This window comes from Dipodomys merriami, unplaced genomic scaffold, assembly GCF_024711535.1.
Source record: "Dipodomys merriami isolate MVZ:Mamm:240054 unplaced genomic scaffold, mDipMer1.0.p SCAF_25, whole genome shotgun sequence".
NCBI classification, from domain to species: Eukaryota; Metazoa; Chordata; class Mammalia; order Rodentia; family Heteromyidae; genus Dipodomys; species Dipodomys merriami.
The window spans coordinates 5850622-5876992 of NW_027203937.1; the positions used below are offsets into that span (position 1 = coordinate 5850622).

The 26371-nt window shown below is 40.9% G+C and overlaps 2 protein-coding genes across 3 annotated transcripts in view; one reads left to right on the forward strand and one right to left on the reverse strand.

The window, feature by feature from the left end:
* The window catches only part of Eed (embryonic ectoderm development), a 46644-nt gene extending 44301 nt beyond the window's left edge, over nucleotides 1–2343 (reverse strand). The window contains exon 1 of one of the 2 annotated variants that reach the window (XM_070034827.1): nucleotides 1874–2236. In XM_070034827.1, coding sequence (XP_069890928.1) covers nucleotides 1874–1987 — 114 coding nt within the window. In that variant the 5' untranslated portion in view covers nucleotides 1988–2236. Of the gene's footprint in view, nucleotides 1–1873 lie in introns of both variants that reach the window. The other variant, XM_070034828.1, reaches the window with a different exon arrangement.
* LOC138836554 (uncharacterized) overlaps nucleotides 2215–26371 on the forward strand; it is a gene marked incomplete at its 5' end in the record, with an annotated part of 177560 nt that continues 153403 nt past the window's right edge. Inside the window, one exon of the mRNA XM_070035336.1 lies at nucleotides 2215–2799. Coding sequence (XP_069891437.1) covers nucleotides 2215–2799 — 585 coding nt within the window. The remainder of the gene's footprint in view (nucleotides 2800–26371) is intronic.

Genomic DNA, 26371 nt, shown 5'->3' on the forward strand with positions numbered 1-26371 from the left:
CGCCCAGGCCCAGAGTTCAAGGCCCCACGACCGGACTCAAAAAAAAAAAGTGAAATTTATAATGATCTAAAGTTATAAACATTTTGAATGACAACATGCACTCAATGCCACAGATCTTGAAAATCAACCTGTCACAAAATAATTCTCTGCTATACATTGATCCTTATTGTGCTAACAAATAAATATATCTCATCTATTACTACTTCTAAACACTTTTATTGAATGAAGACTATCCAGAACCTCCTGTATGCTAGGCATGTACTCTATACCACCATCCTCAATTAAAAAAACATCTTCAAAACTAGTTTACAATTTTGTATTTTTTTAACTTTACACTCTATTTTGTATATTTAAAGATGTTATTCCCAAAGATTCCAAAGGACTCATTTTATGTCCAAGGCACACTCATCAAAAGTTATGTGTGGGGGGAGGGAGTGTGGGGGTGAATACCTTTAGGTGTTACAGAATACATTCTTTTGAGGAAGTGCAAAATAATAAAGAGGAGGAGCAGCAGCAGCGGAACAGCAAGAGCAGAGGAACAGCAAGAAGAGGAGGAGGAGGAGGAAGAGGAGGAGGAGGAGGAGGAGGAGGAGGAAGAAGAAGAAGAAGAAGAAGAAGAAGAAGAAGAAGAAGAAGAAGAAGAAGAAGAAGAAGAAGCAGCAGCAGCAGCAGCAGCAGCAGCTTGCACTTTATTTTGTCTCCTGAAAATCCTCCTCATTATAAAATAAATGGGCATTTTCATTCTATTTTGGCTGTTCATTAAGTATGTGGAAGGGAAGCCGGGTGCCGGTGGCTCATGCTTGTTATCTTAGCTATTCAGGAGGCTGAATCCAAGGATTACGGTTTGAAGACAAGTCAAGGCAGAAAAATCTGAGGCTCTTCTCCAATTAACCACCAGAAAGCCGAAAGTGGAGCTGTAGCTCAAGTAGTAGGACGCTGGCCTTGATCGAAAAGCTAAAGGATAGAGGCCTGGCGAGGCCTTGAGTTCAAGCCCCAGTACTGGAATAAATAAAATGAAGGGCAAGAAATGTAACTCTACACTAGGTGTGGAGTTCGCACTGTAATTAACATTTGGTACAGTAATTTGGTCCAGGAACATTTCTATAGTAATTCTGCGGGTAGATATTCTTTGTGCAATTACCTCACTTAAGCCTAACACTCCATTAACACTGTCCATACTACTTACTGACGTGCCTTTTTTTTTTTTTTACTCAAAGGAGAAAACATCCCCTTCCCTTCCTTACTCAAAGACTATCCCCTCTCCAAGTCAGAATCGATCTTCGAAGTTCTGCTCCTACCAGAAAGGGAAGATGCTCAGAACACCCCAGTCAGGAGCACGCCTAAAAACCTCCCCTTTAACAAAGTCATCGAAACCTCGAAGTCGAAGATCAAGACTCTCCGTCACGAGGAGTCCATGGGGATCGAAAGGTGACACAGCCCCAGAACGCCTCCAAAAGTCCCTAACAGTGCCCTCTCTCACCAACTTTCCCTGGAGAAAAACATCCCTAACGTGAGCATGCCTTTTAAACGACTGGATCAGACCTGCAACCTCCCCCCCCCCGCCCCGACCCCCAAAGGCCCGAACACCCACCCCCACCGCATGCAGACAGGACCGCGGGGCCCTCTGCGACCCCGGCAGCCACTTAATCCACTCCTCCACCAAGTTCCAGCTCCCCGCAGCCCAGCGCGGAGCCCCGCCGCGGGAGCCCCGCCGGGGGAGCCCCGCCGGGCTCGCGCGCTGCCCGCCCGCGTTTCCCGCACGGGTGACACCTCGCCTCCCCCACGGCGCCCACCGCCCGCCCCCGTGCCTAGTTTTAAAAGAACTCCAAACTTTCTCCTCAGGGGCCCCGAGACCAGTTGGAACGATTCTCACATTCTCGTCTCCAGAGAGGTCGGGATTGCTGTTCTCGTCGCTGCTCAGCTTCTGCTTCTTGGCCGCTGGCATGTCTGTTCCCGCCGGCGCTGTCGACACTTCCCTCTCGGACATATTCCTCCGCCTCCCTCCAGGTTCCTGCCGCCTCGGGCGGGGCCTCCGCCACACCGCCGTCAAGCAAGCCCGGCCGGAGCCGGCCGCAAAGCTACCGCTGCCGCCGCCAGCTCCGCCGCCCCCCCCACTGTCGCAAATCGCGCCCAGCCGCCGGGGCGGGCGTGCGTGCGACCCCGCCACACTGCTGAAAAAGCGGCGCGCGCGCGCGCGCGCGCCCTACTGCGCGGCTTCCTGGCTTCCCTCTCCAGACGCCCGTCCCGCGGCGTTTCCCGCCGCCCTCCCGGCGGTTCGGACGCAGGGGTAGGGTCCGCGGATTGGAGAGGGCAGTATTTTCGTATGGCACCCTCCTCCCCACCACCGCCTCAAAAAAGACGAGGCGGAACTCAAAGGGGAGCTCCCTCACCCCTTCTTCCTTCCAAAGACGTTTCGGCCGCAATTGGCTCAATCCTTCGCTCTCCGACCCGCTGCGAGGGAGCGAAAGTCTGTGGAATGGCCTAGACCACTGCCGGCCCAGGGGAGGGGGACACGCGCTGGAAGCCGCCTCCTGCCCTAGTCCTCCGGGCCAGCCGTCCTTAACGGTCAGCTTGAAAGACAACGTAGTCCAGTTACTCACGGAGCCGTTCGCCACCTCGTTTTCTCTAGAAGACAGAAATTCCCCGACTCCGGACGGCTCGCTATCCGCCACCCCCCGTCCGGCGAATGGGAGCGCTCTGCCGGGAGCTGCGCCTGCGCCGAGCGTGCTCTCGCGCTGGGTTCTCGGGAGTCGCCTCCTCCGGCCCCTCCTCTCCGCGGATTCTAGCTCGCCGTTCCAGGTAGTCTCGTGCCGGGTTCCGACGGGCTCCGAGCCCGTGGGTCAATCCTGGGATGCGCGGAGAATTCTTGCCGGATGTTTTATCTCGCGAAGCTTTTATTGCAATGAATGGTTACTCTCACCCTGTTGGTTGGTGCCGATGTGAATTAAGGTTTACATAGAAATAACTTTTAAAAAAATGGCATGTTTTCGGGACCAATGATGTACAGCCGTGGTGCTCGTTTTAATTGTGAAAAGATTTTCGAGGCCTTGGAAAATTCCCAAGGCCTATACATCATTGGTCAGCTCCAACTGTGTGTAAGACGATGGGCGATATGTGCAATAGATACAATAAATTTTTAGGAAAAGGCAACGAAATTGTAATACTTGACCCCCCTCCTCCTCTCATCCCCCAAAATGTGTCTTACTACGATCTGGACTGTTCATAGAAGTCAAATACACATGTGTGTGTCTTCTGTGTCTGTGTGTGTGCTGGACTTGAACGCAGGCCCTGGGCACTGTTCCTGAGCTTTTTTTGCTCAAGGTTGGTGCTCTACTACTTGAACCACAGCTCAACTTCAGCGTTTGGGTGGTAAATTGGAGAGTTTCAGGGACTTCCTTGGCCAGGCTGACTTTGATCCCTGGGACCTTGCCTCCCAAGTAGCTAGGATTGCAGGCATGAGCAGCTGGTCCCCTGCTATGTGGCAAATACACTTGTGAGTCTTGTGGGTATAAGGGATGAGTTAATAAGCCCAGTAACAACAAAAACAAAAAGCAATAAGCCCTGTAACAGTGAAGAGCAGGGAAAGGAAAATGATAGCCCAGCACCCCTTTTAGGATATATACTTGTGACTGCTTCTCTTTCTGTCCCTCAGTGGCTTCATCAGTGGAATGAGGAGGCGAGGAGACCTGACACTTTTTTTTAATTTGTTTTTTTTTATTATTTAAGTGGTTGTACAAAGAAGTTCCCATTCTACAAAACAGTATATGAATACAGGGTGTCCGACAACATTGTCACCCATCACTCCTAACCCATCCCTTCTCTCACTTTTTTTAAAATTGAGATTAGGTAATTATGTAAATTTCACTTATTTCACAGTACTGTGGAATAGTGATACTTAAAGTCACAAACACATTTTAACTTTCACAAGGCACATTGTCATTATCATGGTCTAATACAGTTTGTGAATTCTATGAGCTTTGCCAATACAAATTATTTTTTCCACATCAGGTGATGTTTATATTTCTTTCCTTTTGCTTACTGTAGGCTGTTCCTTGAGTACTCACTTAATAACATTACATATTTTCTTTTAGATTTCATTTCCTTTTCCCCACAGATTACCTGTGACCCCAAAGATTACCTGTGACCCCAAAGATTACCTGTGACCCCAAAGATTACCTTTGACTAGTGTTGTATCCGTAACATACCAAGATTTTCATTTTCTGCAGATTATCAAGGCATTCTTTCAGAGATAAGGAGATAACTTTTAAAAGGTAGTTGTTCAAAAGAGTGAACTCTTGATTGAAAATAAAGTAGATAATAAAATGAAAAAGGATTTTATAATGAAAACAAAAACAAGTTAATCTGTTAATGTAGTTGTTGTTGTACAGTTCTAGAGTTCCAGGCAATACTAGCCACTATCAGTTGATGCAAGAGAAATGAGACAGGTATAGGTGGAATCTACTACCAAGAAAGTTAGATGTGCTTTAATATGAAATTTCCATGGTCTGAAACACTCGTAGGGAAGGAGTTTATGAAATAAAGCTTTACAAGGAAAGGATAATCAACAAAAAAAATTTTTTTTAATTCAAAGTAGGGCAAGCAGAAACCAGTGAGAGCTTGGGGTCAACATTTAGTCATAAAATTAGAACAAACATTGAATAAAAGACATATGAGAAGAAAATGCCTTTCTGTATTCATGCTTTCAGTAACAAAGCAAAAATATTAGGATTTTATTAAGACTTAGATTACTTAGACTTACACGAATAGTGTAAATTCATATTCATTATTACTGCTATTTAAACTTATTCTGATGCTTGTTAAAATGGCATAGAGACTTCATTTCAGACTTTTGATATCAAAAGTATTGAAACGGAATTTTGTCAACACTGAATAGTCGGAAAAAAGTGGCTATTCGTAGTCAAAGAGTAGAATTGAGAGAGATCCATAGTTGGAAAATTAAAAAAGAGTAGATATCACAAGGAGGGGGATTCTTGCTAAACAGACCTAACAGGATCCTTGCTGAAAGTAGGCCAAGTGATCAGCTATCAAAGGTTAAGAGGTTCTTTCTAAACTGACTTAGCAGAATTCTTGCTATACCTGAATTAGGCAAGCTGAAATCAGGGCCCAAAGACCCCTAAGAAGAGGGCTTAGAGACTCTTGACTGAAGTTTCATCAAGGAAAGAATCTTCACTAATTAAAATATTTTTTAATTACAGGTATTGTACTTAGAATATGACTTCTCTGTTATTCACTTAGTTTGTAAGTAGTTTATTATTAATTTAGTTTTACTAATTTATAGTCTATTTATGAAAAATACTAAGTTTCAGCCAGGCACTGAGGCTCATGCCTGTAATCCTACCAATTTTAGGAGGCTAAGATCTGAGGATCCCAGCTCAAAGCCAGTCCCATGCAGGAAAATCTGTGAGTCTTTTATCTCCAGTTAGCCAGCAAAAAGATGGAAGTGGATAGCTGGGCACTGGTGGCTCACGCCTGTAATTCTAGCTACTCAGGAGGCTGAGAACTGATCACAGTTCAAAACCAGCCTGGGCAGGAAAGTCCATGAGACTCTAATCTCCAGTTAACTACCAGAAAACTGAAAGCTGTAGTGTGACTCAAGTGGCAGAGTGCTCACCTTGAGCTGAAGAGGCTCAGGGACAGAACACAGGCCCAGAGTTAAAGCCCCATGACAGACCAAAAAAAAAAAGCTGGAAATGGAGTTGTGGCTCAAGTGATAGTGAGCCAGCTTTGAGCAAAAGAAGTTCAGTGACTGTGTCTAGGCCCTGAGTTTAACCTCCACAATTGGCATGCGTGTGCGCTCGCACGCACACACACGCACACACACACACACACACACACACACACATCCTGTTTCTCAACACTGAATTTGACAATGAGGATTTCAGTAACCATCACAGTTGGAGAAGTATTACTACATATATTTTACAAATGAGCAAACAAACTTCGTTAGGATAATTTGTTTATACAGAGATATACAGTTCTTTGAGTAGTAGCACTAGAGATTATGGAAAGCAACAGTCCGTTTGCTTCATTATAAAGGGCAAGGCCTCGCTGGATTCACATAATTGTACTAACAAAAATTTGGTAATTAGACCACACAATCTTAAATACACCATCAAAGAACATCTAAAAGCAACCTCACTTAGGACAGAAAGAGGGCTCACACTTCGAAACCTTGGGGAATCCAAAGTCTTGTGTATAATATGGTTTTGTTGTTGTTTTGACTTAGGTACCAGGCGAAATAAGATGTTACTAGTGAAGGAAATTGGATGAGGAGAATATAGGAGCTCTCACACTATATTATCCAGTTTTCTGTAAAGCCTTCCCCACCCACATAAACCTCTTGTATTCTAAATATTCTATCATATTAGCCTATTAAGAATAAAGAAAACACTTTGGCTTTAAGAAAGTGGTTTGCGGGCTGGGAAGGTGGCTCAGTGGTAGAGCGCTTGCCTTGCAAGCCTGAGGCCCTGGGTTCGATTCCTCAGCACCATATAAGCAAAAAGAAAAAAGCCGGAAGTGGTGCTGTGGCTCAAGTGGTAGAGCGCTAGCCTTGAGCTGAAGAGCTGAGTGACAGGGCCCAGGCCCAGAGTTCAGGCCCCACAACCGGACCCAAAAAAAAAAAAAAAAAAAAAAGAAAGTGGTTTGCTATCTTGGAAAATTTTCCATGTTATATAGAAAAGAAAATCACCGTCTCTCTTGGCATTGTCTCACTATCTTGTCAGCTCAACATCAGGAAATGAGTTTCAAAATCTAAATTAAATTCTTCCCATTTTAATTTAATTATTATTTCTCACTCATTGAACATTTTTGTCTCTTCTACTTCATAAATGGCAGCTATTCATCATCATTCATGCAAACTCATATGCTTGAAGATGTAGTATTCTATAAGTAGAACACTTTTTTAATATTTTGAAATTAATCAGGAAGAATTATTGAATACTATTTATAAGCAAAGCAGGATGGTAACTTCACATGTATGGAGGTCTACAATAAGAAGGAAAATAAGATTCAGTTTCTATTTTTAAAATGCCTAATATCCTTCCAGCATCAAAAAAAAAAAAACAACTTGTATTTAATATTTAATGAGGGGGCTGGGAAGGTGGCTCAGTGGTAGAGCGCTTACCTTGCATGCTCGAGGTCCTGGGTTCAATTCCTCAGCATCACATAAGCAAAAAAAGAAAAAAGCCAGAAGTGACACTGTGGCTCAAGTGGTAGAGCGCTAGCCTTGAGCTGAAGAGCTGAGGGACAGCGCCCAGGCCCAGAGTTCAAGCCCCACAACCGGACCCCCCCCCAAAAAAATATATATTTATATATATATGTGTGTATGTATATATATATATATATATATATATATATATATGTATGTATGTATGTATTTACTGAGGACCCACTACAATCCATGCATTGTTTCAGGTGCTAGGAAACTCAGTAACAAAACCCAAACAGGCATACAGCTTATTGTCTAGTTAGAGAAACAAACAACCAAATAGATAGAGAATTACAACTACAATAAGTGGTATGAAAACAAGTAAATGGGAAGGCTGCTGCCAGTCCATATGGTATCTTTATGCTATTTTTTAAAAGTCTCTCCCATAGGCAGAAACAGCCCAGAGTAGACATAACTTGGCAAACCTGTGTTTTTTTGATGAGTTAGAAAAAGATGCCTTTGGCTAGGCATCTAGCAGGTGGCTCACACCTGTAACCCTAACTACTCAGGAGGTTGAGATCTGAAGATCATAGTTCAAAGCCAGCCTGAGCAGGAAAGGCCACGAGACTCTTATCTCCAATAAAGTACTAGAAAACCAGAAATGGCACTGTGGCTCAAGCGGTAGAGCACTCGCCTTGAGCTGAAGAGCGCAAGGATAGTAGTGCCCAAGCCCAGAGTTCAAGCCCCACGACCAACCAAAAAAAAAAAAAGAAAAAGAAAAAGATGTCCTCTTGCAAGTTGATACAGCTTTGCTTCACATGCAAGGCTGGGTAGGTGGAATGTACACTTGCTTCAGCCCCACCCATCACCTCAGTTGGGGGGAACTTTGCTTAGATAAACAGCTTACACAAGCACACATAATAAAAGTCCATGGACATATATAGTAAAGTGAGAGAACGGTTTCCATAGAAACAGAAGAACAAATGAAACTACTACAAAAAGGATGAGAGTTAACCAGATGAAGGAGCAGAAGGAAAAACATTCTAGAGAGTGGCAAAATCATGTGTAAAAGGCCCTGGGGCAGACGGGTACTATCATTGGTAAAATGAACAGTCAATTCTTGTGAAGGACTGAAAAAGTGACAGGAATGGTAACAGATAAGGGTAAGAAATGAGGTAAGAAGTCAGATCTTGTGAAGTTTGCTATGTTAAAGTGTATCTCCTGAAGCCAGGTGCCAGTAGCTAATATTTATAATCCTAGCAACTCAGGAGGCTGAGATGGAAGAATCATGGTTGAAAGACAACCTGAGAAGACAAATCTATGAGACTTCTGTCTTTAGTTAACCTGCAAAAAGCCAAAAGTGGAGATGTGGTTCAAATGGTAGAGCATTAGCTGTTAGCAAAACAACTCAGCAAGAGTTCTAGGCACCTCAGTTCAAGCTCTCTACTGGGACCAATGAATAAAAGCAAGGCTGGCTGGGCACTGGTGGCTCACACCTGTAATCCTAGCTACTTAGGAGGCTGAGATCTGAGGATCACAGTTCAAAGCCAGCACAGGAAGGAAAGTCTGTAAGACTATTATTTCCAATAAACCACCAGAAAACCAGAAGTGGTGCTGTGGCTCAAGTGGTAGAGTGCTGGCCTTGAGCTGAAGAGCTGAGGGACAGCGCCTAAACCCAGAGTTCAAGCCCCAAGACTGACCAAAAAAAAAAAAAAAAAAAGGAAGGCTGTATAATGGATTCTATCCTATACAGAGGATTTCTCCATACCAAACTGATCAGTTTCCCTTGGTTTAACATTTTCCTTGTGCCCAGTACTATGCAAAGTATTTTTTTTGCAGAATGTCATTTCCTCTTCTCAATCGGTCTGTGAAGCTGGTAGTGAATAATCCACCTTTTAGAGATAAGGGAACTGTATCTCAGAGAGGTAAAGGGGTTAGATAAAAGGGGTTAGAATTCAACCCCAAATCTGGTTGGTCCACGTGCTGGTTCTTTTAAACATGAACACTAGAGGAAAGCATTTTTATAAATAAAACAAGTGCTAAAAATACTACTGAGTAAAGAGAAATATTTTAACACAAAATTCAGTACTATGACAAGATAGGATGGAAAGTAATTGCTTTTTAACTAGGTGGAAATATGAGTTAGTTTCCAGAAGAGGTGGAAATTAGCTTGGAGAATAAATTTTTTGCTCAGGTTCCCCTAATAGAATCTAGGAGATGGAGGCAATCTAGTTGCTGCAAATGCTTTATTCAAATACTACAAGAGTTCATTGTTGGGGATAAAGTAAGTGGTAGCCAAAGAGGAGTTTCCACTTCGCAGGTGAGAGGGTGAAACTGGATGCAGAGAGATGAGCTTTAAAGCTATTCCAGTACTACAGAGCCAAAATAAGATGGTGCCCTGGAAAATGGAAAGCAAGACATTAATCTCCAAAGTTATTTGAGAAATAACACCAACCAACAGCAACCAGTAACTCATGGAACAGGAGGGAGATGGGTGTAGCATGGCTCAGGATTATACTTTGGCTGACTTTTGGATGAGAAGAATAGAAGTAAGTGGAATTTCTGACTTTAGTGTTGAAAAGATAGAAACAGTGTGATTTTACTTCTTTTTTATTTTGTCCAAGACCAAGACTCAAACTCAGTATCTGACACTTGCTTTTGCTCCTTGGCTGGAGCTCTAGGACCTGAGCCACACCTCCAACTGTGATTTTACTTCTTAAATAGACTGAAATAGCAAAAGCAAATGACAGTGCTCTCACTAATTTAAGAACACTTTAGCTCCAACAGTGGAGATAATTTGAATGCTTTATTCTTTCAAAGAAGTTTTCATAAACATTAGGTGAAATAATATGTATGGCAGAGCTTAAAACACTTTTTATTACAGAAGATATTGTTGCAAAATTAATTATAATTTGTGAAACAAACGTTTTCTCATTCATAGTTACCAGTCGATTTAGGACTGGTAACATTTTATCCACAATTTCCCCCTCATACAATAAAGAGGAAAAAGATGATGCAAATATATATATATATATATATATATATATATACATATACATATATATGTGTATATATATACATATATATATATATATATATGTGACATCTTTGAGATTTTCAATGTCTTTTTTTTTTTTTTCCAGTTCTAGGGCTTGAACTCAGGGCCTGGGCACTGTCCCTGAGCTTCTTTTGCTCAAGGCTAGCACTCTACCACTTGAGCCACTGTGCTACTTCCAGCTTTTTCTGTTATGTGGTACTGAGGAATGGAACCCAGAGCTTCATGCATGCTAGGCAAGCACTCTACCACTAAGCCACATTCCCAGCCCCTTCAATGTCTTTTTCTGTGTTGCTTTGTGCCAGTCCTCAGGAATGAACTCAGGGTGCTGTCCCTGATTTTGCTTGCTAAAGGCTGGAGCTCTACCACTTGATCCATAGCTCCACTTTTGGTTCTTTTGATACTTAATCAGAGTTAACGGTCTCTGAGACGTTACTGCCAAGCTGGCTTCAAACCTTCAAACTGTGATCCTCTGATCTCACTCAGCCTCTTAAGTAGCTAGGATTACAGGCAGGAGCCCCTGAGCTCAGTGTGTGTCTGTGTCTGTGCCTGTGTCTGTGTCTGTATCTGTGTCTGTGTTTTTCATGTAAATAAGCGTGCTGGTGGCTTGCACCTGTAGTCCTAGCTACTCAGGAGCCTGAGATCTGAGCATCGTGGTTCAAAGCCAGCCCGGGCAAGAAAGTCCATGAGAGTCTTAACCTTCAGTTAACCTCCATAAAACCAGAAGTGGCACTGTGGCTCAAGCCTTGAGCTGAAGAGCTCAGGGACAGCCCAGAGCTTCATGCATGCTAGGCAAGCACTCTAACACTAAGCCACCTTCCCAGCCCCTCCTTTTACTTTTGTAGCTTCTTTTTCTTTTCCTTTCCTTTTTCTTTTCTACTTTTTATTTCTTTTTCTTTATTTCCTTTTCTCTTCCTTTTCTTTGAATTCCTGTTTCCCTTCCCTCTCTTTTCTTTCTTCTCTTTCATTTTGAATTCTCCTTCTTTCCTTCCTCTCTTTTTCCCCCCATTTTTATTTTTCTTGCAGTGCTGGGGATTAATCCTAGGATAACCAGAGCATTTAGCAGTGAGGTAGAGACTGTCACTGAGCTACATCTCCTTTCTGCCTCCTCCCCCTCTTCCTGCTTCTTTGAATTAAAAAAGAAGTTATTTTGATTTAAAAACAATTTAAATCATTTATTGTAAACAGTCCAAATATCATTTATTGTCTGAAAGAATGCCCCTGAGCCTAATTTTGATTTTAAGCATTAAGTACGTTGTTGTTTGAAGGCAGTCTTGTTTGGTGCTTGGTACATATTGTGTGTTTAATTCTCTGAAGACTACACTTACCACATAATAAGTGTCATTATTTTAGAATTTAGAATATTACAGACAAGTGCATGATTCTGAAATAAGTCTTTGGGAATTAAAGCCAGGTAAACAGGAGGTTTGCTGTTGTATTTTAATGTTTGTCATCTTTACCTTGTGTCAAAGTTTATTAATCTGCTCCAAGAAGTTCACTATTAGCTAAAATCTGTTAATTAATCTAACAAGTTCACCACTAAATGATGATGTCAGTTCCCAAATACTTCTGAGACCTACTGTTTAACTTAGAACTTTGAAGTTAGGCCATTAGAAGTGCAAAACTGTTTTCAATTTCTTTGTGAAAATTTGGTTTTCCTTGTTCCCAATGTCCATATTGGCTTATTATTATATGATGTGTCAGGAGATTTAGTCTGGTGGATTAGATAGGGCTGTTTGTGTTGGAATTAAGTATTTGTGTTGAAAAGGTAATTGCATAGATTAAATTACACAGACTTTGCAAAACAACAGGAGGCATTTAAAGGGGGGAAAAAACCCTCCCTATAACAAGTTTGCATTTGGATTCATTGACTTTCAGAATAATCAACCATCAGTACAAACAACCAAAGCAAGAAAAGAAGTGACCTAAGATAGTTCATGCAAAAAAGTCACTTGTACTTTTGGCTTGAAAATATGTGTATAGTTAATAATATGCCTGAGAGAGAACTTTGTATAGGGTTAAAACAGAAGAAATTTTCAAATGAAGATGTGGTAAATAAAAATGCATATGCTTTCAACAGAGGGCAGGGAGCTAAACTAGAAATTGTACATTTTAAATGTATTCCAACATATTTTTTCTTTCTTTTTTTTTTTGGGGGGGGTGGTCCAGTCGTGGGGCCTGAACTCTGGGCCTGGGTGCTGTCCCTCAGCTCTTCAGCTCAAGGCTAGCACTCTACCATTTGAGCCACAGTGCCACTTCCAGCTTTTTTCTTTTTGCTTATGTGGTGCTGAGGAATCGAACCCAGTGCCTCTGGCATGCAAGGCAAGCGCTCTACCACTGAGCCACCTTCCCAGCCCCTCCAACATACATTTCTACTTTGCGTCTTTCACTTGAGGGAACAAAGGTGATTTCTGGTTCTTAGAACAAAGGTGACATGCTAGAACTAGCTCAAGCAGTCAGAAGGTGCAGTGACAAATAGCTGAGTAGAAATTTGATGAGCCAGTGTAAATGAATCAGAAACAAATGCAAAAGAGAATTTAAATGCTTAGTAAAGTGCTGAGGGACAAGATAACAATCCTCATACTTATTATACTACATTTCACTATTTGGAGTGTTTACTAAATGAAATCATGGCTATCCACATTCAGAGGATGAATGGTGAAGAAAATTTCCAGTAACTTCCTTTTCCTTCCCACATTTTCTAAATCTTATGCCCAGGGGTAAAGATAGGTATTAGAGTTCTCTAGAGAAAACGATTAATTGGCTGGGACTGTGATAGAGGGGGTGCGATTAGTTGGAATAATGTGTAAACATGGAGATATAACAATCCTCTCCTTCTTCCATGAAACACAAGCTAATAAAAAATGTTTTTTTCTGCCGAGTGCTGGTGGCTTATGCCTGTAATCCTAGCTACTCAGGAGGCTGAGATCTGAGGATCTCGGTTCAAAGCCAGCCTGGGCAAGAAAGACCGTGAGACTCCTATCTCCAATAAACCACTAGAAAACTGGAAGTGGCGCTGTGGCTCAAGTGGTAGAGCACTTGCCTTGAGCTGAAGAGCTGAGGGACAGTGCCCAGGCCCAGAGTTCAAGCCCCATGACTGACAAAAAAAAAAAAAAAAAGTTTTTTCTGGAAGAAAAAAGAAAGAAAAATTACTAATAGGACCCATATATTTATCGAGAAATTTTCTTTAAGACATTGGCTTCATATATATTTCCAAACTATAAGTTAACTAAGAGTTCTGCAAGCTGGGCAGTGGCACACACTGGCAATCACAGCACCTGGAAAACTGGAAAGACTGAGTTCAAGGCCAGCCTGGACCACAAGGGAAGGGCAGTTATGTATGTATGTATATATGTATGTTCTATGTATGCATGTACTTATATGTGTATACAATAAATAAATGCTTTGTACTAAAGTGAAAAAAAAGACATTGGCTTAGGCAATTATAAAAGTTCAAATTCTGCAGTTTTAGCTTGAAGGCTGAGTATTCTCACTTCCCTCTTTGTTTGTGTGCATGCATGCATGAACTAGTTTTAGGGTTTGAATTTAGGGACTTTAGCTCAACTTGCTTGTGGGCTTGGAATTCTACCATTTAAGCCATACCTTCAACCTGAGTCTCATAGAGTTTTCTGCCTGGGTGGCTTCAAACTATGATCTCAACTTCCTGAGTAGCTAGAATTACAGGTATATTTCTATACTCCATCCTGAGTGTCCTTTTGCTTCTGAGGTGAGTCTTACTCTATTAGAATTATGATTGAACAATATAGAAATCTGATTGGAAAACAGACAGGGCCTGTTTTATTCAGTGTTCCTTAATTTAAATGTTAATCTGATTCAGATACACTCCCAGAAATATCTAGAATAATGTTTGACCAGATAGTTCAGCATTGTGACCCAGTCTTGTAGATTCATAACATTAGCTATCACAGATACCTAAGTCGTTGACATTAGCTGTTTGTTTAATATGATACTTAAGAATACTAAAACAATGCCAGCTGAAAGGGAAAAATACAGTTCACTGACAAACTGCTGGAGCTACAAAGACCACTGAGACTCTCTATGGAATTTTGTCTGAAGGGATATTATATTAGCAGTTGGAACAGATAGCTTATGGATGTGGAGATTGTCTTGAGAATTCTTGGACAGCTAACATCTCTGGTGTTAATCCAAGCTAATCACTCTCCAGCATTGTGACAGCACAAAACCATCCTACAGTTTACCAAACTCCCTAGGGAAGCATTCTTCATTAAGAATAGCCTTTGACACTCTTTTAAATGGGGGAAACATTTAGTCTTAGATCTGTATATATGTAAAATATTATTCCCTTGTTTCCTGATTTAGCAGTGTAATTATTTGTACTATTTTTCTTTTTCTTAATAAGTTTTTTATTGTGAAAATACTGTACAGAGGGGTTACAATCACATGAGCAAGGTAATGAGTACATTTCTTTTATTTTTTATTTATTTATTTTTGGGTTCGGTCATGGGGCCTGAACTCTGGGCCTGGGCGCTGTCCCTCAGCTCTTCAGCTCAAGGCTAGCGCTCTACCACTTGAGCCACAGCGCCACTTCTGGCTTTTTTCTTTTTGTTTATGTGGTGCTGAGGAATCGAACCCAGGGCCTCAGGTATGCAAGGCAAGCGCTCTACCACTGAGTCACCTTCCCAGCCCAATGAGTACATTTCTTACCAAGCATTTTTGCCTCCTCCTTTGTTTTTCCTCTACCATCCCTTCCCTCCCACCTCTATAACTATATTCCCTCCCCCCCCCCGTTGCCCCCGCCTAAATTGTAAAGTTCGTTTTTTCGACATAGCATCTTGTACATCTCATTGTTGCAATGGGTCCACCTGTATCCCTATTTAAATAATTTGTTTTTTCCCTTCCCCTCCACACATTATGCCAACATCAAATACAGTGAAAACAGGGGTTATACCGTGGGGGAAGGACATACAAAGCAACAAAGAAATCATCTTATAAATTTGTTAGAAACAATCGTAAGAAAGAAAAAAAGCATTTGAGTCCTTATCTTGGGGTTCATTTCGCCTAACATCAACTTATCTGACCATTTCTGCTGTATCAGATATATACTAGTTATTGCAAATAAGGGAAACCATGGGACCTATGTTTCTTTGGGCCTGGCTTAGGTCACTTCATATACTTTTTTCCAAGTCTTTCCATTTCCTAACAAATGGGGCAATGTCATTCTTTCTGATGGAGGCATAGAATTCCATTGTGTATATATACCACATTTTCCTGATCCATTCATCTACTGAGGGGCATCTGGGTTGGTTCCATATCTTAGCTATGGTAAATAATGCTGCAGTAAACATAGTTGTGCTGGTAGCTGTAGTATGGTCTTGTTTGTGATCATTCAGGTAAATGCCCACTATTTTTCATTTAAAGAATGAATTTGTAAGCCAGATGCTGGTGGCTTACACCTGCAATCATAGCTACTCAGCAGGTTGAGATCTGAAGATAACGGTTCAAAGCCAGCCCAGGCAGGAAGATCCATGAGACTCTTATCTCCTATTAACTACCAGAAAACTGGAAGTGGTGTGGCTCAAGTGGTAAAGCGCTCTCCTTGAGCTGAAGAGCTGAGGGACAGCACCCAGGCCCAGGGTTCAAGCCCCATGACTGACAATTAAAAAAAAAAGAATTAATATATAATTATATCATCTAAGGTAAGGTTTAAATTGAAACTCTGTGGCAGGCATGATGGCACATGCTTGTAATCCCAACTATGCAATGGACAGAGACCAAGAAGAGATGGTGGTTCAAAGCTAACCTGGGAAGCTCTATGTTTAGTCTTTTGAGGAACCTCTATACTGCTTTCCAGAGTGGTTGAACAAGTTTACATTTCCACCAACAATGTAGTACTGTTCCCTTTTGGCCACATCCTTGCCAGAATCTGATATTACTAGTTTTCTTGAAAATAGCCATTCTAACTGGGTGAGGTGGAATCTCAATATTGTTCTGATAGTCAGAGATGTTGAACATTTCTTCATGTGTCTATTGGCCATTCTTATTTCTTTTGAGAAGTCTCTCTTTAAGGCTTTAACCTATTTATTAATTGGGTTGTTGTTTCTTTGAGGGTTTATCTTTGGGGAAGGTAATTTTTTTGAGCTCTCTATTTTAGATATGAAGACTTTGTCTTCATAGCTGGTAAAAATGCATAACTAAGCTGGGCATCAGTGGCTCACGCCTGTAATTGTAGCTATTCAGGAATCTGAGATCTGAGGATTGCAGTTCAAAGCCAACCTGGGAAGGAAAGTCCGTGAGACTCTCATCTCCAATAAACCATTAGAAAACCAGAAGTGGTGCTGTGGCTCAAGTGGTAGAGTACTAGCTTGGAGCTGAAGAGCTGAGGGACAGCATCCATGCCCAGAGTTCAAGCCCCATGACCAACAAAATAAATGCATAACTAGTGAAAAATCCTCTCTCATTCTATGAGCTTTCTATTTCTCTTGCTAGCTATGTTCTTTGCCATGCAGAAACTATACAGTTTTAATGCAATCCCAGTTTTCCAGTCTTTCATTAATTTGTTGTGATTCTGGATGTTTACTTAGGAAGTTTTGACCTGTGCCTAGGAGCCGTCATGTTTCTCCTACTCCTTTCTGTAATATTTTCATGGTATCTGGCCTTACGTTGAGATTTTTTTTTTATCCATTTAGAATTGATTCTGGTGATAGATAAGGATCTAGCTTCGGTTTTCTGCATGTATATAGCCAGGTCTGCCAGCACCATTTGTTGCAGAGGCTGTCTTTCTTCCATCCTGTGTTTTGGGCTGCAGAGCTTCCCTATGATCCAGCAATTCCATTCCTCAGCATTTTGTCCAGTAGACTACAAACAAGGCCACACTAAAGCTACCAGCACCAAAAAACAAAACAAAACAAACAAACAAAAAAAAAGCCGGGCGCTGGTGGCTCACACGTGTAATCCTAGCTACTCATGAGGCTGAGATCTGAGGACCGCAGTTCAAAGCCAGCCCAGGCAGGAAAGTCCATGAAACTCTTATCTCCAATAAACCACTAGAAAACCAGAAGTGGTGCTGTGGCTCAAGTGGGAGAGTGCTCGCCTTGAGCTGAAGAGCACAGGGACAGTGCCCATGCCCAGAGTTCAAGCCCCATGACCAACCAAAAACAAAGCAAAACAAAGCTACTAGCACAGCCATGTTCATTGCAGCATGGTTTGCCTTACCCAAGATATGGAATCAACCCAGATGCTCCTCAGCAGACTGAATGGATCAGGAAAATGTGATATACAAAATGGAATTCTATGCTTCCATCAGAAAGAATGATACTGTATGATTCATAAAGAAATGGAAAGACTTGGAAAAATTATAAGCAAAATAATCCAGATCCAAATAAACATAGCTTGCATGGTTTCCCTCATTTCCTATAACTAGAAAGTTCCTATAAATCTACAAGTAAACATAATTGATAGGAAAAGACAAAAAAATACCCTTGGACATGATAAATTATATAGGACTCTAGACATTCATACAGTGAGACCAAAGGAGGAGGGTATTCTTAGGAGAAAATCACAAAGGTTCAATAGCCATGAGCATATGATCATATAAATGATGCTTATCAAAATGAACTCTAAGAAATGGAAACAAGAGGCTTTAAATTATTTTGCTTCTTTCTGTTGTTGTTTTTTTGTCTCCTTTGTCACTGTTTTTGTTTTCTGTACTTTTTGTGTTGTATGTAGGCTTATCTGTTTGGGGGGAGGGCAAGAGAGAGCACAGAAATGGTGGAACAAAGAGTGAACAAATGCAGCGGTGATACTCATTAGATACTATGTTGAAAGTGAACCATACAACTTGTGGGGGAAGACGGGATGGGAGGGAAAAACTGGGAGAAAACAAAGGAAAAGGTGACACTGTTCAAAAAGAAATGTGCTCATTACCTGATTTAATGTTAACTGTAACCCCACTGTACATAACCTTTACAGTAACAATAAAATGAAAATGAAAACATTGAAAAGCAATTTTTAAAAAGCTAACCTAGGCACAAAAAAAATACCAATAAAACCTAAAGCAAAAAATAAGAGTATGGTTCAAATAGTAGAGCACCTGCCTAGCAAATATGTCACTGTGAGTTCCAACTTCAGTATCACACAAAAAAAGGTGAACTTTGAATGTCATAAAACATATAAAATACAAAAAATAGCCAGGGATTTGGTTAGCATGTATGCAGATTTTGGTATTAAATTAAAAGCATAAATAGAGTAATTTCTAAGAAGTATTAGTTAAGGAAGGATTAATCCAAAACAGAAAATATGCTCATGCCTGTAATCCTAGCTACTCAGGAGGCTGAGATTTAAGAATCATGGTTCAAAGCCAGCCCGGGCAGGAAAGTCTGTGAAACTCTTATCTCCACTAAACCATCAGAAAACCAGAAGTGGCACTGTGGCTCAAGTGGTAGAGTGCTAACCTTGAGCTGAAGAGTACAGGGACTGCGCGCAGGCCCAGAGTTCAAGCCCCATGACCAAAAAAATGAGAAGATTGGAGCCTCAATGTTCCTATTGTAGGAACATTCATTCACGCAGGTCATCATTCCAGATTCACTGGAATTGCTATCTCCTCCACTAATCTATGGGTTTTAGTAGGTCAACACTTAAACTAGTGTCTGTCTGCCTTTGTACTCTTAGTTTTTTAGCTAAGTACCCAGCATGTAAATAGAAGTTCAGTAAATATTAGTAGGATAGTGAATTAGAAGGAGGCAGTATAAAGAAAACAAACTTCTGCTGGGTGTGGTAGGACACACCTATAATACCAGCACTCATTAGGCTGAGGCAAGAGGATTCCAAGTTTGAGGCCAGCCTAGGCAACATAAATGAGTCCTGGGCTTCATAGCAAGATACTGTTCCAAACAAAACAAAACTTCCCCAAAGAACAAAAAACAAACCAGCAAACCACAGAAAAAATGTCTTGACAGAAAAATATGTATAGATGAGAAAAAAGTAAAATCTTTTCCTTACCCATCAAAGGATCATGGCTATTTTATAACAAAAGACAGCTAAACAAAAGAAAAGTACCATATATATTTAAATATAAATTTTATGTGACAAGGGACCCATCAGAAATGAAGACCCAAAGGTCCAGAGAAATCTTACTTCTGTGGACTGTCAGGCAGCCACCTAATTTGAAGACAAAGGATAGGATCTCATGGTGATAAGCTGACAGACTTACCAAAGCCTGTTTTTGCAGATTCTTCTTGGCCTCCAGGTGTAGGACAGGATCCTTCTGGAATGAGGATTTCATGACTTACAGGGAAGTATGGCAGAGAATTCTTTCATAGCCCTCTTGTAAGAAGAAATGTGGTGAAGCAATGGTACTCAACAGACACTTACGTTGGAAATGAACTCTAAAACTTATGTGCAGAGATGGGGGAGAAACACTGGGAGAGAACAAAGGAAGGGGTGACATTGTCCAAAAAGAAATGTACTCTTTACTGGACCTATGAAATGGTAACCCCTCTGTACATCATCTTTACAATAACAATAAAAAGAGAGAAAAAGAAGAGACATGGGAGATCAGAGTAACCTTCTTGCTTCTATGCTTTTCTCAATTCTTTCAGTTTAAAGTATTTTTCAAGAGCAAAAATCTTGAAAGTTGGGCCCAAACAATCAATTTGTTACCGGTTTTTTATTTAAACAAAGAAAAATTCTCTTGCTTCCATTTCCTGGAATTCATTTTGATATAAGTATTATATCAAGATGTACATAATGGTATCTCTGTTGTGTGTTCTAACGTCAGAGATATTTTCCCCTTATGCATTTTTGTTTGTTTATGTTTTAGTGCCTGTACTGGGGTTTGAGCTAAGGGCCTCATTCATGCTTTTGCTCAACATTTTTGCTTTAGGCTAGTGCTCTTCTAGTACTCTACCTCAGCACCACATAAGCAGAAAAAGCTGGAAGTGACACTGTGCTAGCCATGAGCTGAAGAGCTAAGGGACAGTACCCAGGCCCAGAGTTCAGGCCCCACTACCAGCCAAAAAAAAAAAAAAAAAACTGCAATCCTCAGATCTCAGCCTTCTCAGATACTTAAGATTACAGGCATGAGCCACCAGTGCCTAGTTTTATCCGTTTTTTTGTCTCCTCACAAACTACACCTATATGATGCTCCATGAAAACAAGTGTACAAAACATGTGCTTCATAATTTCCTCCACTCTATGTTCTGATGTTTCCATTGCCTGAAATGTCTTCAGTCCTCTTCTTAGAATTTCTAAGTATCCTTCTGCCATGAAGCCTTTGGCATCTTCTCAACCAGGGCTACTGTGCTTCTTCTCAACCTCCCAAGATATTCATTATTTGTATCTTTCATTTATTACAATACTTCAATAGCTTTCATGTGTTGTTACTTACTCTGAATAAGCTGATATGCTAGGTGTTTAACATGCATTATCACTTTTAGTTGTCATTAAAATTTAAGTATGAATTATTGTTCTCTAGCAGATAAGAAAATTGAAACACAGATTAAATAATGCATCTAAGAGTCCACAATTACCAGATTCAGATTACTTTGTGTGTGTGTGTGTGTGTGTGTGTGTGTGTGTGTGTGTGTGTATGTTTGTGTGTGTGTGTATTAGTACTAGGGGGTTTGAATTCTACCAGCTGAACCATGCCTCCAACCCTCAGTTGGTCTAATATTAATGGGATAGTAAGCAGAAAAATAATATTCATCTCACTTATTCAGAAATCATTTGTTGAGTTTGAAATCACTGTGGGGGGTCAATAAATTGGAGTTTAGTGGTACAGCTGAATTAAAGCTGAGAACTTGAAGTACAAGTATTTTATGTTGATTCATGAACATGACATATGGCACAGTTGGCATTGAAATACTTGCTTGGTACTTTCTCACTGTCACCTGAAGCCACTGGTCTTGCTTCTTCCATTTTGGAGAACCCACCCTGAAATTCTGACAACTCTTCCAGGATCTGGCCCATTAAAGATAATAGATCCTTTAGTCATCAAATGGTAATGGAGCACCACTAAGAATATGAAATGGTATAACTCTACCAGAGTGAAATGTAACATTAAGCCAGGCACTGGTGATTTGTGCCTCTAATCCTAGCTACAGTGAGGCTGAGACCTGAGGGTTGACATTTGAAGCCAGGCAGAGAGACAAATCTAAGTGATGTCTATTTCCAATTAATCAGTAAAAAGCTGGAACTGGAGTTGTAGTTCAGATGGTAGAGTACACCCTTGAACAAAAAGCAAACACAAGTGTGAAGCCCTAAATTTAATCCCTAGTACCAGCACCAAAAAAAAAAAAAACAAGAAACAAAACAGAAATGTGGCATCAAACCTTTAGTGATTTGACTTCTCTCCCTCCTCCCCGTCCTAAGGAAATAATAAGCAAGCACATGCAAGTATATGAGTATATATGGAAAACTTAGAAACCACTTAAATGGATAAAGTTAGCAAATAACAGCTATCTTATGTGTAATACAATACAGCCAATAAAATGACAGTATAGGAAAACAAAGGGAAATGTTCATTATACTTACAAAACTATAACATGTTATTTTTTTAAATATGTGTATTGAACAAGACTAAGGATGTAAAATTTAACAATCGTGGTTATCACTGCGCAGTAGAAATGTAGGAGAGTTTACTCCTTTGTGCTTTTCTTGTATTTTCCAATTTATCCAAAATATACATGTGTTACTTTCATCATTTGAAATAAATGACATTTTTAAGAAGACTGAAAGAAATGGTCTGGCTCACACTAATTTGGAGCTCTCTTTGACAAAGATGTTTCACCAAATTCCCCCCGGGGTTGGTACGGAAGGCTATTTTAGCAGTGCCAGCTGTGCCAACTCAAAACATTACTTAGAGTACTTGAATCCAAAGACAAAGAATGGTTTTCCATCCCATCTGCTGCACTCAGAGGAGCACAAAAGTCCTCAAAGACATTTTTATAGTTGTTTAAGGGGTTTTACTTCTGGTATGCTAGACTCTTACAAGTAATCTCTCCTAATACAATAAGCAGTCATATGCTAATAAGATCATTGATAGTCTTGAGTAAAATCTTAGTGTTTTTGAGAAAGATAGGAAAGATAGACTCAATCTGGAAACCAAACAGCAATAACTGATAAGAATATACATTGAGCCAGGTGCTGGTGGTTCACACTTATAATCAATCCTAGCTAAACCAGAGGCTGAGAGTGAGGCATTGTGGTTCCAGGCTAGTCTGGGTAAAAAGTTCATGAGGCTCCATTTCAACAGAAGAAGTTGGTATGGATATAGAAGCATAAAATAAGAAAGTAGCAGTCTAGCAAGGGCAAAGAGCTGAGTTCTAATTCTAGTACTGAAAAAAAATAGTAAGGCCAACTGAAATCACCTTTATAAGTTGAAGCTTCAGGCTTAGTAACGACATAAGCAAAAAGACTTTGAAATAATCTTGTTCAAACCTGCTTTTGAAATTTACCCAATTGCAACATACTTGTATCATTTCTCTTTTATGATATAGACATTGCAGGAACACTGTCCTCTATTGACAAGTGGTATGTTGAAACTTGATAACGAAGATCTGTTCTTTTACAGTATAAATATTACCATTTCTAAGGCCCATAATTATTATTTTGTTAATTATTTCTGTAAGAAGGGTCCAGTCTCCAACATTCACTCAAGTCAACCTCATAAAAGCTACATCATTCACAGCTAGTACATATGCATATAATAAAGAACATTGTGTGCTGAGTATATGGCTTAGTGGTAGAGTGCTTGCCTTGCATGTATGAAGCCTTGGGTTCAATTCCTCACATAAACAGAAAAAGGCAGAAGGGGTGCTGTGGCTCAAGTGGTAGAGTGCTAACCTTGAGCAAAAGCAGCTCAGGAACAATACCCAGGCCCTGAGTTCAAGCCCCAAGACTGGCAAAAAAAAAAAAAAAATTGTGTTAGGTACAATGAAAGCCCACAGTTCTCTGATGTTGAGAGTAGAGGGAAAGATACTATTTACTTTCTGCTGTTTTTATTATGAAAGTCTTGAACACACATCCCTATGTAGTTAATGTTTCTTTGCCTCTGAATGCTAAAGGAAGGTGTATTAGTCCAGTTGGCATTGATGTGATAAAATACATCAGGGTAGTTTATAAAAACAGCTATGGTCTTACTACTCCCAGTGGTAAAGTGCTGCCTACTATGTATGAGGCCCTGGGTTTGGTCCCTAGCACTATAGGTATGTAAGTAAATGGGAACAGAAGTGTATCTGGATTACACTGAGGAGACTGGGAAGTGCCAGAGCAGGGCACCAGTATTTGGTTAATATCTGGTCAGGGCCTTCTTGCTTCATTCTAACACAGTGGGCAATACAGAGCAGGTGTGTGTCAGCTCAGGTCTGTGTTCTTATAAAGCCATCATCACCATCATAGAGGTCCCATGCTTCTGTCATCTAATCCTAATTCCTTAAACTCTGACAATGGAAAATCAGCTGCTGTTATAGCTGCTTACCCCTGTAGATAGGGTACACTCCAGTTTACTTTAGTCCTGGTTCTGCCAGCTTTACTTATGGTAGGAATTTGATATCCCCTGCCAAACTTAAGGAGCAACACCATGTTTAAGACTACAATGACCCTACCTGACCAGCCAACTCTATCTATCATGTCAATACATGTTAACTCTGGAGCAGAGTTTGAGTTTCTGACTCCTTGTAAGTTCAAAGTTTCTAAATAGAAAATCTATAATGAGGGCTGGGAAGTTGGCTCAGTAGAGTGCTTGCTTTGCATGCCTGCGGCCCTGGGTTCGATTCCTCAGCACCACATAAAAAAAAGCCGGAAGTGGCGGTGTGGCTCAAGTGGTAGAGCGCTAGCCTTGAGCTGAAGAGCTGAGGGACAGTGCCCAGGCCCAGAGTTCAAGCCCCACAACCGGACCCCCCCACCAAAAAAGAAAATCTATAATGAATTCCTTGTTTACTAAGTACCTGGTGGTCTCTCCCATGGGTTTCCTTTTGCTTCAAATATCCTCCTCTTGGCTGAGGATGTGGTTCAATGGTAGTATTCTTGCCAACATCTGTGAGGGCCTGGATTTGATCCCCACCACCATCAAAAAGCTAAAAAGCCAAAACCAACCAACCAGACATAAAACCTGTCTCACCTTTTTCACTGAGCTCATCTTCAAAAGATTTCCTTGGGGGCTGGGAAGGTGGCTCAGTGGTAGAGCGCTTGCCTTGCATGCCTGAGGCCCTGGGTTCGATTCCTCAGTACCACATAAGCAAAAAGAAAAAAGCCAGAAGTGGCACTGTGGCTCAAGTGGTAGAGCGCTTAGCCTTGAGCTGAAGAGCTGAGGGACAGCGCCCAGGCCCAGAGTTCACACCCCACGACTGACCAAAAAAAAAAAAGACCTTGTCCAAATACTGGGGTTCTACTCTGAGACTTCTCAGCCTCTTCAACCATAAGTCAAATAAGCTTATATTCTTACGGTCATAGGCTCATTGGCACTGGATGTATATTTCTAATTAGAAGTATCCTTCAGTCAGTGGTTCTGCCACCAGCCTTAGTCATCTGATATTCACAGTTAGCATCTTGGGTCATTCCCCAATTTCCACAGCTTGTCACTAGCCATTTTCTCTTCTGTCATTTTGGCAGTGAGCCAGGCAGAGATGTGTTAAACACAGTCCACCCCAGGCCAAGGTTCCTTGAGGTTGCTTAGTTCAGCTACACATGGGTTCCAGTACCTTATGTCCATGTGCTTCTGATCCTGGCAGATACATCTTTGCTTTTGTTGACTTTATAATACTTGTTATCATTGCTCATCTCTGTCTAGGCTGATGACATCGCCATACAGGTATCCTGAATTGAGTTCTCTATGACATAGCCAGCAGGAGGTCAGGGTGCAGATAGCAAAGCAAATACGATTTGGGGTGTTTTGAGGGTGTTTGTTTTCTGTTTTGGGCTCTGTTTTTTTTTATGCTGGTACTGGGATTTGAGCTCAGGGCCTGAGCACTATTGCTTAGCTTTTTATGCTCAAGACTGCCAGTCTACCACATGAGCCATACCTCTACTTCCAGCTTTTTGGACTTTCCTCTCTGGGCTGGCTTTGAACCATGATCCTCCAATCTTAGTTCTGAGTAGCTAGGATTGTAGTCATGAGCTGTGGACATTAAGCTTTGTTTTTGCTCTTTGATAGTCAATTCAGTTTGTGTTCAGGAATTCCCCTAGTTTGTACTGCCATCTTCTTCTGTCTTTACATGATGGTGAGAAGGAGCTTATATGCTTTCTACTAGCTTGTCATGAACAATTCTGAGCAGCAGCATGTAAATTGACAAGGTTTGACTTATTCTCTTAAATTCTTTTTTTTTTTTTTTTTTTGTCAGTTGTGGGGCTTGAACTATGGGCCTGTGCACTATCCCTTAGCTCTTGAGCTCAAGGCACGTGCTCTACCACTTGAGCCACAGAGCCACTTCCAGTTTTGTGGTGATTTATTGGAGATAAGAGTCTCACGGACTTTCCTGCCTGATCTGGCTTTGAACCATGATCCTCAGATCTCAGCCTCCTAAATTAGCTAGGATTATAGGCCTGAGCCACCGACACCTGGCTATTCTCTTAAATACTTAAATTTTGGGAAAAAAATGTTTTGAAATGCTAGATGTTGGAAAATAGAAGAAAAGAAAGTTTAGATTTAAACTAAGTCTTATGAAGAAGGAATAATTGTTCAAAGTCCTTAGGAAGAAGCTCAACATCAGAATATTTAATTCAGCTATACATTCTCAGGAGTATCTGTACCATCTAATTACCAATAAATGACTCAGAGTAAGATGATATTAGGGCTACATGAAGTGAGGAGAAGTGAGGCTTGTAATTACCAAGTGAAGACATGCTGATATAATAGATTTGCCGACTTAAGAAGTTAGTTGGAGATAAATTGCAATGAAATGCAAGTGCAACCTAATAATTTGTCACTACCTTTGAAATCTTGATTAACAACATTGTCAGCAGCGTCATTACACTGTACATATTCCACTCATCACCTGCACATATACCCTTAAATTTATGCCATTAAATTCACTGCCACTTGGTAGTATCATAGGCAGATATTTGGTTTTTGTCCAGGTTCCTGGCATAGAGTCCTAAAATCCTTTGGAATTTCCTAAGCGAAAGCAAAGACTGGAGCATCATTTGTTCTAATCAAGGGCTTTTATTAGAGG